We start from the raw sequence: 14,364 nt of genomic DNA, 5'->3' as shown, positions 1-14,364 counted from the left end.
GGCCTCTGGTGAACTCCTTAAGTGAGCACGTAAGACAAAGGCCTCCAGGTGTTGAGACATGGATCTGTTCAGGGCAAGTGACCACTGTCAGATGCTGAGGTCAGTGGCTCACCTCTGCCTCCCTGACATTTATTCTGACAGATGCAGTGGTATGCCACAGCAGAGCTTAAAACTCTTCCTGATTTAATGATGAGGTTCAACAGGTGTTAACATCAATGCTGCAGGCTGCTCTACTCCTGTTGGACTAAGAGGAGGAAAGTGACTTTGAAGCAGCAACCTTGTGTAAGTAGCTTGGCACAGCTTTTGGAAACTACTCTCTGTAATTTGGAAGTCTCAAAGACTTACAGCAAAGCAAGTTCTGCTGTTTAGCTTGCATATTGCAAGGCACAGGAGCCACTTTTGAGTCTGCCAGCATTGCTTCTGCAAGGTCCTAGGAAAACAATCTGATAAACAGGTGGGTCTGAATCATGTGCATCTGCTTTTGGCACAGCAACCTGCAACTCCACGCAACTGTCTGTTCTCTAGCAAGTCTTCTATTTCACAATCAAACCTGAAGTGGGATACTAGACTTTAGTCAGGATAACGATGTGGGAAAAGCTTCCTATTGAGCCAAGAATGACAGACCTCTGCACTGCCTCTCCCCCCTATCCATGCCTACATTAGCGTCTACTGTGCTTTGGGACAGGCTCATTCTTGTGGTTTTGATATGTTGTTAGCCTCGGGAGAAGGGAGAGGAGAATGGCATGACGAACAATTTCTTGATCTTGTTACAACAGAAACAAGATGACTGGAGGCAAAACCTTGAGGCATGTCTGCTAGGAGGGGCGGTAGCTAGCATATGCAGAACAAAATATTTGTGTCTATTGGGTGAAAAGGCTCCTTCCTTAAAGCAGTTCCCATTTTCTGTGTACAAAGGATCATTTAGTGATACATACTATAGCCTAAGCAGTATTTCCTACAAGAAGCAGTGTGGGTGCAACACGAGTGTGTGAGCAGGCAAATGGAATTCAGCTGCCTACCCATGCCTGCTTGTTGCTGCACATGGAGCCCAGACAAGGTAAGCAGACAGGATAAGGAGACTTGACTGACCTGGCTTTTTCTGCCTTTAACTTCAGATTTTCTTGTGCATTCAAACCCTACTGCACCCTACTTCCTCTATCACCTGTTATGAAGAATAATCATGAGACACCTTGTATTATAAACCTGGTTTGTGCTGGCACTCTTGATAAGACTGTAGTGCTATTACTACTCCTTGATAGCATTTTCTCCATTATCTTGCCTTGCAAGTCCTACTTTGCTTTCTTGCTCCATATATACACAGGAATCTTATCATAAAAGGAAAGGAAAATTCTCAGGTGGATATGCCAGAACTTGAGGGCTCCGCTTCTGCTTAAGGTCATAATCTGCAGCTATCCTCAAGTATGGTAGCAGGAATATTCTCTGTATATCCATGAAGGAAAAATCACTTATTCTTTTCACTGGTCACTCAGCCACTCAAGTGAATTGGGTGTATCATTATTATTATGCTTTTGTAGTATTATGAGCTAAGACTGAGAGGACTGTGTTTGTGCAGCCTTGAGAAAATAAAGTTTAGGGAGAGAACTTAGCACCATGTTCCAGGGGTGGTTACAAAGAAGATGGAGGGAGATTCCCTTTTTACAAGAGTGACCTGGAAAAGATGAGGGGTAAGGGGTGCTTCCAATTGGAAATGAGAAAAAACTATTCTACTAGTTGATGGTTCTCATTGTGAAAAATCTCCCAAGGGAAGTGGTGGATTCCCCAGTGTCAGACACTTGTAAGATCTAGCTGGGCAGGGTGCTGGGCCATCATGTCTAGACTGCTTTTTGCCAAGAAAGGTTGAACCAGATGATCGCTGAGGTTTCCTTCCAGCCTAGTATTGATTGAAAGTGATGATGCTTCATCTTGGATTTCTGGGAATCATAGCTGAAGTTTCAAGTCTGATTTACAATTAGAAGCAGACACATCATCATAATCTGTATTTTATCCAGGGACTTAATTTGTCAGTCTTATGAGTCAGAATTTGAGTCACTGAGGCGCCAGCTTCCCTAGGAGAGGAGGGAATGTCATCCCATGTTGAGCAGAAATCCCACTGGTAAGAATGAGCTGCCAAGAGCTTCAGTTTTTTTAAAATGTGAGTTACGTGATCTTTGGGTAAAAAGGTGCAGCAAGATTTCTTGTTAGCTGGCAGATCTGGAAGAATTTAAGATGTACTATATCAAGGTCAGTCTTAAAGTTAGATCTGGTTGTTCAGGGTATTTATTAAAATTAATTCAATTGGGAGATTAAATGAACTCCCTCTTAAGTGTTTAAATAAGTAGGGGGGATGCTTACAGATTAAATGTTGCTTACTAAAACTATTTCATTGGGGTTTTTCCCCTGAAGGCTTGTGGGTTTCATAATCTGTCACTTTTCAGTGTTTTGTCTTAACTCGGATACTTCTCAGTTTTGAAAATTTATCTATTTAAGAAAAATAATTAAGACCCAGCTTAAGTACCTCTTAACTCAAACGTTTCTTAGGTTGAATCATAGTGTCATAGCACTTCCAATTTCCAAACTTTACTCTCCCAGATAACTCTCCCAGCCTGCCATCTGTGAGCAGTTTATTTTGTGAGGTGGAAGGAAGCTGTTAGCAGCTCGGAGAGCCTGTGCTGGCACAATGTGTCAGTGTACTCGGAAAATGCATGATTAATGGTGTAATAACATCCAGGGCAGCACTTTCCCAGCCTACTTTCACAGCTCTGTCCTCCCAGTGCTTCTTTCAGTGTCCTTGTTCTGGAAAACACAGCAATCTTCTCTGATGGTTGAAAACAGCTATTTGAGCAGTGTAAACACTTGGAAGGGTTAGCCTGTGCCTCAGGGATTTCTGATTCAGGGCACCAAATAGATCAGAATGGTGTTAGCTTTTTAACACTAAAAGCATTCATTTGGAAAATGTAAATGGTTATAAAAAGGAAGCATGTATTGTATCTTTTATTCTGGAAACAGTTAATTTAAGGGTGCTTTAGAGCAGTAGGTTATGATTACCTTTTTTATAGGTGCAGTATAAAAAGTTGAGGGATGGATTTAGTACAGCTTCTTTCCAGCCTGCATCTTGAAAACAGGCACAGAACTACAAAAATCTTCATCAGTGCAGAGTGAGTCTCTTTTGGGAATTGTCCAAATGTATCACCTGCACAGCGACCGATGCAGTTGTTCATACATTATTTGATCCTAACAGTGCCAAGAGAAGAGGAAAAGGACCTCAGACAGTGGTAAAAAAATACACAATATTTAAAAGTGACTTTGTGTATTATTTAAGCAAGTGAAACAAACCAGCTCTGTGAGTCACTAGCTGCATTTAAAAATATTTACAAACAAAAACTTAAATAAGGCAAACCCCCACTACCCTGGCTCATAAATGAGGTAGAGTCACTAATGGTATGCAATTCCTAGAGGCCTCAGGCAAAGTTCTTGCAGTTCCTGTTGCCATGCTAGGTTTGATGGCAGCTTCACTGAGAAGGCACTGCCCTCTTCACTATAGGAGCTGCTGAATTGACACTTTCCTCCCCCATCTAGTTCTGCACAATGAACAGACAAGATCATCCTTTACAAGTTTAACTTAACTGTTCCTTCACCCTTTTTGCTAGTCACTCAAAATGAATTTTGAGGAACAGAGTACTTCCACTGAAATGCCTGGCTTCAGAAGGTAATGTCTTCACAGCTTAAAGAATTCTTTCTGTTTATCTTGAGTCAACCAATTAAACCAAACACAGAGATGTGTATGGGATAGAAGAGGTAGATGCACTAGATCAGTAAGATGCAGCTTTTTTAGCCTTTTTAAATTTTCCAGTATCATAGCATGGTCTGTAGTTTTTCTCAGACTGATTTTGCCTAGCAGATAGGAACTGGCAGCTGGAAAGGGGAGGTAAGTATCTTGTACTGCAACAGATATTTCAAAATACCTAACTGACATGTCTTCAGATTAATATAAGTGAAATACAGGTCTCTCAGATACGTGGATATCTAAGCTGCCTTTGAGATGCAGAATAACATTTTTGGTTAACCAGAAGGAATATGTTCTAATACTTAACAATCATTGCTAGGTTAGAGGAGATGTTTTAAATTTTTGTGGCTGTTTGCTTAGTGATTAGCAAAGGGAAAACAACAGCCAACATCATCCTTAAAGGTTCTTGGAGCCAAAGATTACTTTTAATTTTATGAAAGGTCACTGACCACCAAAAACAATAAAAATGAAAGGAAATAGTTTACTAACTTCTGTCTAGTTCTACATGTGAATACATTAATGTATTCTGGCTGCAGTACAGTACACTCTTGGCCACACATGGAGACCTAGACATAGGTTCTGCAATAGTAGCAATTCCTATATATTAAATTCAAAATTATAGTAATTAAGATGACTGAACAGCTTTCCTTTCAGTCATTAAAAGGAAAAGGGCATAAAGAAACATTTACAACAAACTTCCTTAACAAATACAAATAATGAAAACAGTGATAAGGAATAGCTAAGATCATAAAGTGTGTTTTATGTCCCATCTCAAATTTACATCTCTTGCACATCAACAGAAAAGACTGAGCATCTCTGTGTGTCATCATCACAGAGGAGGAAAAATTGTGGCAGGATGTGGTGCACTCTAAAGGACTTGACTTCTACACTGAAAGCTCAGCAGACATAAGAGCTTAGGGCCAGGTTAATAATCAATCTGGAATGTCAATGAAGTCCAAGGCACCACACTAAAAAGTAACCTTGGTATCTTGGTAAGCCATCTACATAGAGTGCATCATCTGCAGCTGAAAAGGGAGGCTTTGATTTCTGGCCTTAACACAAACATCAGATTTGTTTAATGTAGAAACAGGTAGTATCAGTTTGAAATCCACCTAAGGATGCTGCAACCTTAACCATTCCCACCAGTCTCCAGCATCAGAAGAGTGTCCTTCCTAAGGGAGCAATGAACTTTGCAAACTGGAATATTGCCTTACCTGTTTGGACACTGAAGACTTCACTTTCCTGAAAGCTTCTTCAAAGTGTTTATGAGAAATCTTGATTTCTCCTTAAAGAACAAAACATAATAAATTACTAAAATTGCAGACAAGTGACAAGCAAGTGACTGTTGCATGTATTTCAAGGCAGCATTCATGAAACCTAACTAACTGAATTCCATAACCTTTCTGGAAGTGAATCCCTCAAATTCTGCTGCTTCCACTTCTGGGCTTTTTTTTTTTTTAACATAAAGTCAGTATTAAACTTCCCTGTTATTTAAGAAGTACTTAGAAGACATTTTGCTGTCATTTCAATTCCACTCATTTTCTAAGTAATTGGCTTCATTTCATTGTGTTCTCTGGCATTACACAGAAGTGATGAAAGCTTTCACTGCTACAACTGCCTATGTTTAAGTTTATGCAAATTACCTTTTTGACCTTAATGCAGCTATCCACAGTAATTATTCCTAATAATAACCTTTTGAACAGGTTTTCTTAGTATGTTAAAACATAAGCATACATCAAATAAGTAATGGATTCCTCTGCTCTCACAAGGAAGTACCTTGTTTAATCTGGATTTAAAAATCCTAAAATGTCACTACATAAAGATTAATTACCAGCTACCACTATGCACAGGTACCAGATATGTCAGAAATACAAACTGTAGTTTTCTTTGGTGCATTATTTTCATCTCTTTCATTAGGTTGATTATTGCTTTTATTTCCACCTCTGCCACATGAAGTGGGATGTGCCAACATGAAAAAACTCTTTAACATTAATATATTTTGAGTCTGAGTTGAACAAAAATCTTCTCCTGATATAGTAAAAGACTAAAAAGCAAATGGAAGATACTAAATAAAAAATGAAATAGACATTGTCTAAGGTATTAAGCAGAACAGCAAATAGCCTATAGTTATTATTACCTGGGTTAAAGGTAAACATGAAGGTTAAATTTCACTGAACTAAACATAAAACCTCACTGCTCTGTCATCTCACTTCTCTGGAGCTCATGGTCAACATTCCTATTACTACATAAAGTTATACCTGGAAAATTTGAAGATGCAAGTTTAAAATATCAGGAATCTAACATATTTCCCCAAGGAAATGCTATTTACAGTAAGAAAAAGGTTCAAAGGTTCAAACTGGGACTTCCCCAGAAGACAGATAACTTAGACTGAGTCATTAAAACTCCATGAAACAATAAAATAAAGCTATGAGAATTTAATTTTGCTTTCACTTTTGTTTTTAAGCATGTAACTTTTAATCAAACTGCGACAATGTTACAGGGAGAGAGAAAATCTCCTGCTAAGTAGCAGACCTCTCACTGCAAGTAAGCTAAACTCCTCCATGTTTATTATGTGATAAAAGCTTGTCCAAAGCTTGATCATGTAGAAAATGTAGCTGTGAATAATCTAGACCTTGGCTACTTGCTTCAACACACTTTGTCTCAATTTCTAATGACAAAACCAGTTAGTCTGAATAAGTAAGTACAAATACTTTTATTGTTTAAAACCATTTCTATTGTTAAATTAAAATAATGAAGTCTATCAACAGGTACAATCTTTTAAAAATAAGACAATGTACTTAAAACTCTAAATATTAATTTGGAGTTTTCCTATTTACATGGTTCGTATCAAACAAGGCCCAGATCTTGCTTTACAAATTCAATTGCAAAGATGCAAAACTTTATTCCCACCTGTTAAACCACACTTGCTCTTAACTGCTTTAACAAAAAGCCTCATAGATTCTGTGCTTAGGATCAGCCTTACAGACTGCAGGTGATGTGGGACCACTGGCTCTCTCTTATAAAAATTCCTATTATTTCTCATACCCTGTGAATTCTGTGTAACTAGATTTGTTTGAAGTAAATACACAGCATTAAGCTAAACAGGTGAGTCAGGATGGGAATGGAAAGAAGTCAATGGCAAGAAGTCTCCAGGAGCACATGGTGTTCCAAAGTTGCTGAGGAAAAGTTTCTGACAGAAACTGCAGAGCTGCTGCAGTAGGGTGGGTCCTACTCTGGCAGTGGAGCTGAAACCACTTTTATGCACCACCTTCAGTGGTTTGGAAAAGGGAGGCAGAAGTGAAACTCCAAGTTTGCAAATGACAGTGAACTTTTCTGGGCATTAAGTGCTGGCCCAATGATAAGGAAATCCAGGAGTACTACATAAAAGTGGAAATCTGCCCAGTTTTTAGGAATTTCCCCTACAAACTTCTGTATCTGGCAATTCTCAGATCATAGTGACTAACATGATCAGGTTGCCTAGGCCTGTTCAGATTAGCAGTAGAATTTCTGAATTCTCCTATGAAGTATCAAAAAAAGGATATCTCTCCATTTCACTTTCTAAAAGTACCTTCAAGCACCACTGCCAAGCGTTAAAAAACCACACCCCGATTTTATTCCAGAGGGAAAATATCAGGTATAACAAGAAGTTGCAACAGTTTTCACAAGAATAGAAAGGAGCAGCCCAGACTCAAAGGACACTCAGCACCCATCCACAGCCAAGCAGAGCATGGGAGGGGAGGCAGCTGTGCGTGTCTTCAACAATGAAGGAAGAAAATCCCCAGTCTTATCTTGAAGATAAAAATGAAGAGGGTCTCAAATAAGAAACCAACTCACATGTTTTCATAGCAATCAGGGCTAACATCTTGTAAACCCATGGACAGACAAGCAAGCAGCTGCTATAAATATGCAAATCAAGCTGTACATATATTATGGACTTGCTGGCTGCCTACACATTCATGCAGTTGGTGCTTAGGCTGCAATCCTAACTGTGAAGGCTGAATTCAAGAGATGAACAGCTTTGGATAAAGTCTGCTGTATTCTGAACAATTATAAAAATGACCAGGATAAACTCAGATACTACTACCTCACATCAAGAGTTTTAGCCAGCTACAACAAGCAAAATGGGTAACCAAGTCATAAAACAGGGAATACAAACACTGTGCTCTGGTAACTTACTGTTGCTAAAAACCAGGTAAGATTGGACAGGTACTAGATCAAAAAGATTCATTCAAAGCTATTAAAATACAGTGTTGCTCTTAGAAATCAGGGGCATAAGGAAAGCCTACAATATTTTCCAAGGACATAATCTGAAAAGTCACACTTCCATTTTAGCTTTGCATTTTGGCTTAAAGATAAAATAACAAACAAAATTACTGGGAAGAAATCTAAACAGACAGGCATTTTATAGAAAAGTTTCAATCTATAATTTAGAAATCCCTACAAAAATACAACTTAAACCAGCAGTTCAGACAGATAATAAAAGGGCAGAGATTGTACTTGAATCAATTTATAACTCCCTGGTAAAGTGCTGGCAAGAGGCACTGATGAGCTAAGCACCAAAGATCAAAAGTGGCACAGATTTTCCCAACTGCTGGATATACGTGTTCAGTTACACAACACAGCTGGGTGCCAAAGGTAGGAAATCAGGGAATGTGCAGTTTACAACCCTCCTCCAAATACATGAGCATAATTAGTCTTTGGTAGTAACAGGGAAAATTGGCAAAGGAGTACTTAGTCTAGAAAATAATCAGTTTATATAACCATTTAACAGAAACTTTTCTTTAAGGTTGCAACCTTCACTTCTTTAAAAATAAGAATTACGCTGACTTCTAGCATAACCATTTTTCCTGTACCTTCCCTTACCTTCCCTTATGCGACTTAATTTTTGTATGGCTCGGAAGTCAATCAACCAATGATGTACAGCTTTCACAGAATTATGCTTGTCTCCAACTGTTTAAAATACTTTCTATTCCATTTATCTTTGCATTTTCAGTTAAGATTTTATTTTTAAATATTTCTTACCCTTCTTGCTTTGAGTATTCTGCAGGACCATTTCCTGTCTCAAGGCACAAATGGAAGCTTCACGCACGAGAGCTGAAAGGTCTGCCCCTCTAGGGATACAAACAACAGGTTATTTGGGGATAAATTTCAGTTATGCTGATGGCATATAGACAGATAAGACAGTAAAAATGGCATAAAAATTTGGTTGTGCTGTCACAAAGTTTCATCTTAAGAACACTAGGAAGAGGCCTGATGATTATGCAGTCTGCAGCCTTCATTATAGAGTAATGCCCTTCAGATTTTAGCCACAATTTAAGATCAAATTAATGAGAAACAAGGGAAGAGACAAAGGGTTGATTAATACTGTGCCACTTCTTGGGAACATAACTTCTTTTTTTATAAATTTTATGAAAGATACAAATTAAATCCCTCACCACTACAAAAAAGAGTTGCTCAAAGCTGCATCAATAGTAAAGTTAACATGCTCTTAAAATAATAGTATCCACAAAATATGGTCAGACCAGTTTAAGAATTTCTTTCCAGTTTTCCTGGAACTGGAACAGCTGGAACTTTTCACATGTCTTTTAGCTGGTGAAAGTCATTGAATCAAAAAAAAATTCAAAATCAACTCCCCATGCTTCATTTGGGGGTACTAGGCATAAAGTACTTAAAAATCAAAACCCCAACCAGATAAAACAAAAACCCCAAATAAACCAAAACCAAAGACATCAAAACCCACAACAAAAACCCAAACACACACAAAGCCCCCAAACTCAAAATACAGGTAAACAAAAGCATCAAAAAACCCACAACCAAACAACAAAATCTCAAACTAAAAACCCACAAATACCCCACAACAACAAACCAAACCAAAACCCCTGCACACTGAACAAAAAAAAACCACTGGACTATAAAGCAGTGAGTGAAAGGTGTAGAAAGGTGTAGAAAGAATGAAAATACTCTTTCCCAAGTAATATTGAGGCAAGCAGCCTGTCATAAACTTTATCTTTCACAAACTCCATAAAAACATGGAGTATTACTAAACTATTAACTAGCTTAAAGCTTTTTAAGTTTTATGGACCATAACTGCAAATGATTCTGACAGATTATGGTCATCAAGCTTTCCCTGAAGCCACACCTTGCTATTCCCAAAGCACAAGCTGAAATGGGCCTTTATGACTTTGTCAAACAGATGGCTCTCAACTCTGTGACAGAACAAGTTGGCTATGGCTGTTTAGCCAATTTGCTTTCATCACCTTTGTGTATGGACTCAACATAAAGAGGGCTCTTTGTTCCTCAGATGATGCAAGAATTATAAAATAAAACCAAAGAAAACAAACATGCCTCCACTGTTCTGTATTTGCAATGTAAGGACTATTTCAAATGAAGAAGATTTTAGCATCCATATATCCTATCAACTTCTTGGAAAAAAGCACAAGGGGAAGCAAAAAAAAATACCCTAAAGGAAAAGGTTTATCAAATTAAGAAACACTCTTAATAATACCAGCAAAACACAGCTGATCATGCATCAAAGACTGCTGGCACTGTGCATGAAGTATGAAAGGCAAAACCAGAAGATACTCACGTGTAGCAATCACAGTGCTGACTGTAAGCAATTTCCTCCAGGCTCACATCACTATCTAGGGGAGGCCGGGTGCCATCCTAAAGGAGTTGAGGTAAGGAAAAAGAGAAGGTAAGAAAACATTTTTTTTTAACATCTGCCATCCCTGAAGTGATGAAGTTTCTTTAATCAGGAATCATATAGGGGCCTGACAAGTTTCCTGCAATATCAACAAATATAAACATTTTTAATCTCAAACTGGCAAGAAGGATAATCAGCCTTAAAACCATTTAATTAGAAAATGTTAAGCAATGGTAAATTTTAACTTGCCACCCACAGATTAGATTTTCTCTAAGGAAATGATGGCCAGCCTGCCCCAGGGCATTGTAACACCAACACTATTCCATATGTGGGCTTATTTTCAATAATAGTTGGTTGCTTCAGCAGCTTGTTTAGCTGAACTTCCTCTAGTGTTACTGTGTGTTGAAATCAAACAGCTAAGTAATAGGCATGTCAGTTTAGTCTTACCACCTTTAAGACTAAATTAATTGTATATCTTTTATATTCTGGATATAAATTTTCAAACTTAGAAGTTTTCTATTTAGATTTCAGAGGAGTTTAGATAAACTGTAGATTTTTGGACACTACTTTTCCATATTATTACTGCTTTTGCCAGAAAGATTCTAGAAGTGGTTTCTTTTGTTATTGTTTTTGCATCTCCAACAGCAAAAATCTTAAATGACATAAATGGTATTTGAAACTAGCCAACAAAATTTCCAAACACTGTAAGCTTGGAGATCCTCCTGTTACCCTGAGACAACAGTAAACTATTATCATGATAGTACAGAGATTTAAGATGTCTTTTTGATCAAACAATATCTGAGTTTTGACACGAAAGAACGCTTTTATGATATAATGATACATTTCTGCCAGATACTCATTTGACAGAAATGCTCAAATTCAAATAAATATTTTCTGACTCCTTCAGAGGAACTCATATACTGCATATCTACAATACCTTCAAGAGAAAAAAATAAAATGTATAGTACCTTGCAAGTTAAAATATTTGAATACTTAACAGAGAGTGGAACTGTCAAGGACTAGGCAGAGTAAGGAAACAATCCTGAATGAATCTCTAACATTTAGAAAGGGAAAAAAATCCAGAACAGCACCACAACAAAAAGATAAAGGAGCAGCCTGATTTGAAAACATCCTGAGAGACACTAACCTGTAAACAAGGAAGCTTCATACAATTTCATATGGGATACTTTACTTATTCTTATAGAAAATTGCAAGCCAGAGAGGCACCTCCTCTCCTAAAAAGAAATGTTTTAACCTATTGCTTTGTGCAGCAAATACACTGGGCATTTTTACTCTCCCTGCTCTGGTGCCAAGCCCTGTTCAGCAGAGGAGCTTGATGCAGCTTCCAGGAATGTTTAAGTATAAAAGTAACTGAAACATGTAAAGACAGACTTCTCTTGCATAATGTGCATAATTGGGAATGACTGATTTGTACAACTTAACTGAAATAAGTCTTTCACAACAAAGCTTCAACCCACATTTAGACTGTCTGTCTTCCTGACAATCTGTGCCTCCCCCAGGTCCTTTTTCTACCCCTCATGGGTGCATTTCTAAGCATCCATGTTTTTATTCAGCCAGGATTCTGCTTCCACATGCTGTGCATGTACTCCTTGGAGATTCCTGGGAATGCATACCATCATTCAGCAGCCACTCACATCTGCACCAAACATTTTTTCTCTGGCCTTGAGCAAATATGTTCGCAAATTTTCACACTTCCTCACCTAGAACGCATGGATGAATTCTGACAATAAAGTTTTTCAATTCATTTAACACATTTTCCTCTCTTCCTACTCCATGTTATTCTTTCACACAACTCCTACACATCTTTAAAGATTTAACTCTTTGTTCACCACAAGGATTAGTAATCAAAATAATCAGACTAGTGTGAATTAAGCATGCATGAAAGCATCTTGCATACAAAAAGCATGATAAACAACATGATAACCAGTGACAGGATCCACAGAAACCAAGCTGATAAACACTGTGCAATGTGTTCTTGCTGTCAAGAAGCCCCATAAGCAGATAGAGTCACATCAAAGCTGATGTCAGCAGAAGACAAAAATATTCTGGCAGTGGGATAATAACAGGGTTACCACATCCCATTGCCACTCCTCTTGGTGTTATCCCAACAGGAAGATAGGATTGTAGGCTCAAAGATTCCCAGGAGAAGGGAGCATTTCAGTGACCTCACCCAGGATTTATGGCAGTAAATGCAATTCTGAACTTGATTCCTGATGGGAAACTGCAAACAGTTCTCCCTAACAACCAGCTGGTCATTGACAGACACGAATAAGCCAAAAGGTAAAGTGAGGAGTCACTACAGTTCCTTGTCCTCAGTGTTGCCCATGAGTGATCCTGCCCTTGCCAGGTGGGTTCATGTATCTTGGTGGCTACATATGGCTGTGAGAGTGTGAGCAAGGGAAACCAGTGAGAGTGAGAGAAATCAGCTCTGTTTGATCCACCTTTGCTCCAGTGAAGGAAGGAAAGCACCAAGCTCTGCTACACTGTTCCCCTACACCCCTAATTACCTTTAAAAATATATCTGGTAAAATAAAAATCATGATTCCTTACAGTATTCACAGATGTTACACTCAATTTCTCTCAACATATCATGAAGAACATTAAGAACAGGGTTTAAAAAGTATTAACTGCAGTATTTCTGTAAAACTTAGAGACAACAAAATGGTCTACTGCAAATATCAAATGGGGGAACACTTAATCTATTTTCAACCATGAAGTAATGCACAGAACAAATGAAGGGAAGTCTAACATCCTGAATTTTTAAGAGAGGTCACCCTATGAACATCCATTTTGGCATGAAAGAACAGGCTGGAACAAGTCCTCACTTTCTGAATTCTGAATCAATTATTGCCTATACACCACAACTTTAAGGTTATGCAAGTTTTATTACAGATACACTAAACAATTTCTGCCAGACTTCTCATAATGTTATCTTTTCTCTATAGAAAAGACTTTGTCTCCTTTGCAGCTCAAAGAAAGATCTGATAGAATACCTGGTCATAACAATCAATGTTGATCTACTGGAAAAAAGAAGGAAATATCCATGTTATTCATAATGCTTTTTATGATCTTTTATAAGGCCTTGACTCTTGCTGTGCCATAATTGGAGAAACACTCACAGAATTCTGTAATCCAAGTCCTTGAAGTGGCAGATTGTGCTGTCCACCACAGGGAGGACCCACGAAGGCACAGATTGTACATTTCCACATTTACTTTAACATACAACCTCAATCATCACAAGCTTCTTTTAATCCTAAGGCAAATTAGGTGTCACAACTACTGTTGAGCAAAAACAGATGGAGCTTGTGAATCATTCTGCTGAATGTCTGGAACCCCCCAAAAAAAGCTTACAAAACACTTCTAGGCCCATTACTCACTCAGATAAGAATCTTTAATTAAATCTGTTCAAAGTGTGACTATAAGGTCAGCAACTTCTATGTTTAACAGGTTTGCTTTACTCAACATTCATCAGCCCCTTGCAGTCCCAGAGCAAATTTAACAGCAGATGGGCTGAGGGATTATTTTTATGACCTCATGGAAAAGCTGAAAGTGTTTAATGAGACAGGATTCTGCAATTCTTTGTAATGTTTAATTTGTCTAACATCATTCCACCAAGCTTCAAGATTAAGGATATATTTCCAAATACTCACTTTGGTGATGGTCTTTAAAATAGCAAGTCGATCTTCAGGTGGTGGCAAACCCACATAGAGTGTTTTATCCAGCCTACCAGGACGCAGGATAGCTGGGTCAATTATATCTTAGGGAGAGGAAAAATAGAAAATAATTAATCCAGAAATGAGATACACCCTTGGGAACATCTGCACATGAGAAGGAATACATGCATATTTGTACCAAGACTCAAAGAAGCATTTGTGCCACGACTGAAGCTCTGAGCATTAAAGGAGCTGATTAAAAA

The 14,364-nt window shown here is 38.1% G+C and overlaps 1 protein-coding gene across 2 annotated transcripts in view; it reads right to left on the bottom strand.

Annotated features, from left to right (window-relative positions):
- Window positions 1–2,959: 2,959 nt before the first annotated feature.
- The window catches only part of NVL (nuclear VCP like), a 38,284-nt gene continuing 26,879 nt past the window's right edge, over window positions 2,960–14,364 (bottom strand). For both annotated transcript variants that reach the window (XM_031504195.3, XM_085575919.1), the window contains 5 exons: window positions 14,099–14,205; window positions 10,371–10,447; window positions 8,807–8,895; window positions 4,999–5,069; window positions 2,960–3,231 (listed from right to left, as the gene is read on the bottom strand). In XM_031504195.3, the coding sequence (XP_031360055.3) occupies window positions 3,187–3,231; window positions 4,999–5,069; window positions 8,807–8,895; window positions 10,371–10,447; window positions 14,099–14,205 (389 nt within the window). In that variant the 3' untranslated portion in view covers window positions 2,960–3,186. The remainder of the gene's footprint in view (window positions 3,232–4,998; window positions 5,070–8,806; window positions 8,896–10,370; window positions 10,448–14,098; window positions 14,206–14,364) is intronic.

The sequence above is a fragment of the Lonchura striata genome, chromosome 3, assembly GCF_050655825.1.
Source record: "Lonchura striata isolate lonStrDom1 chromosome 3, ASM5065582v1, whole genome shotgun sequence".
In the NCBI taxonomy this organism is placed as follows: domain Eukaryota; kingdom Metazoa; phylum Chordata; class Aves; order Passeriformes; family Estrildidae; genus Lonchura; species Lonchura striata.
The sequence above is the reverse complement of the archived record's forward strand: the minus strand, read 5'-3'. Positions and strand labels throughout refer to the sequence as shown.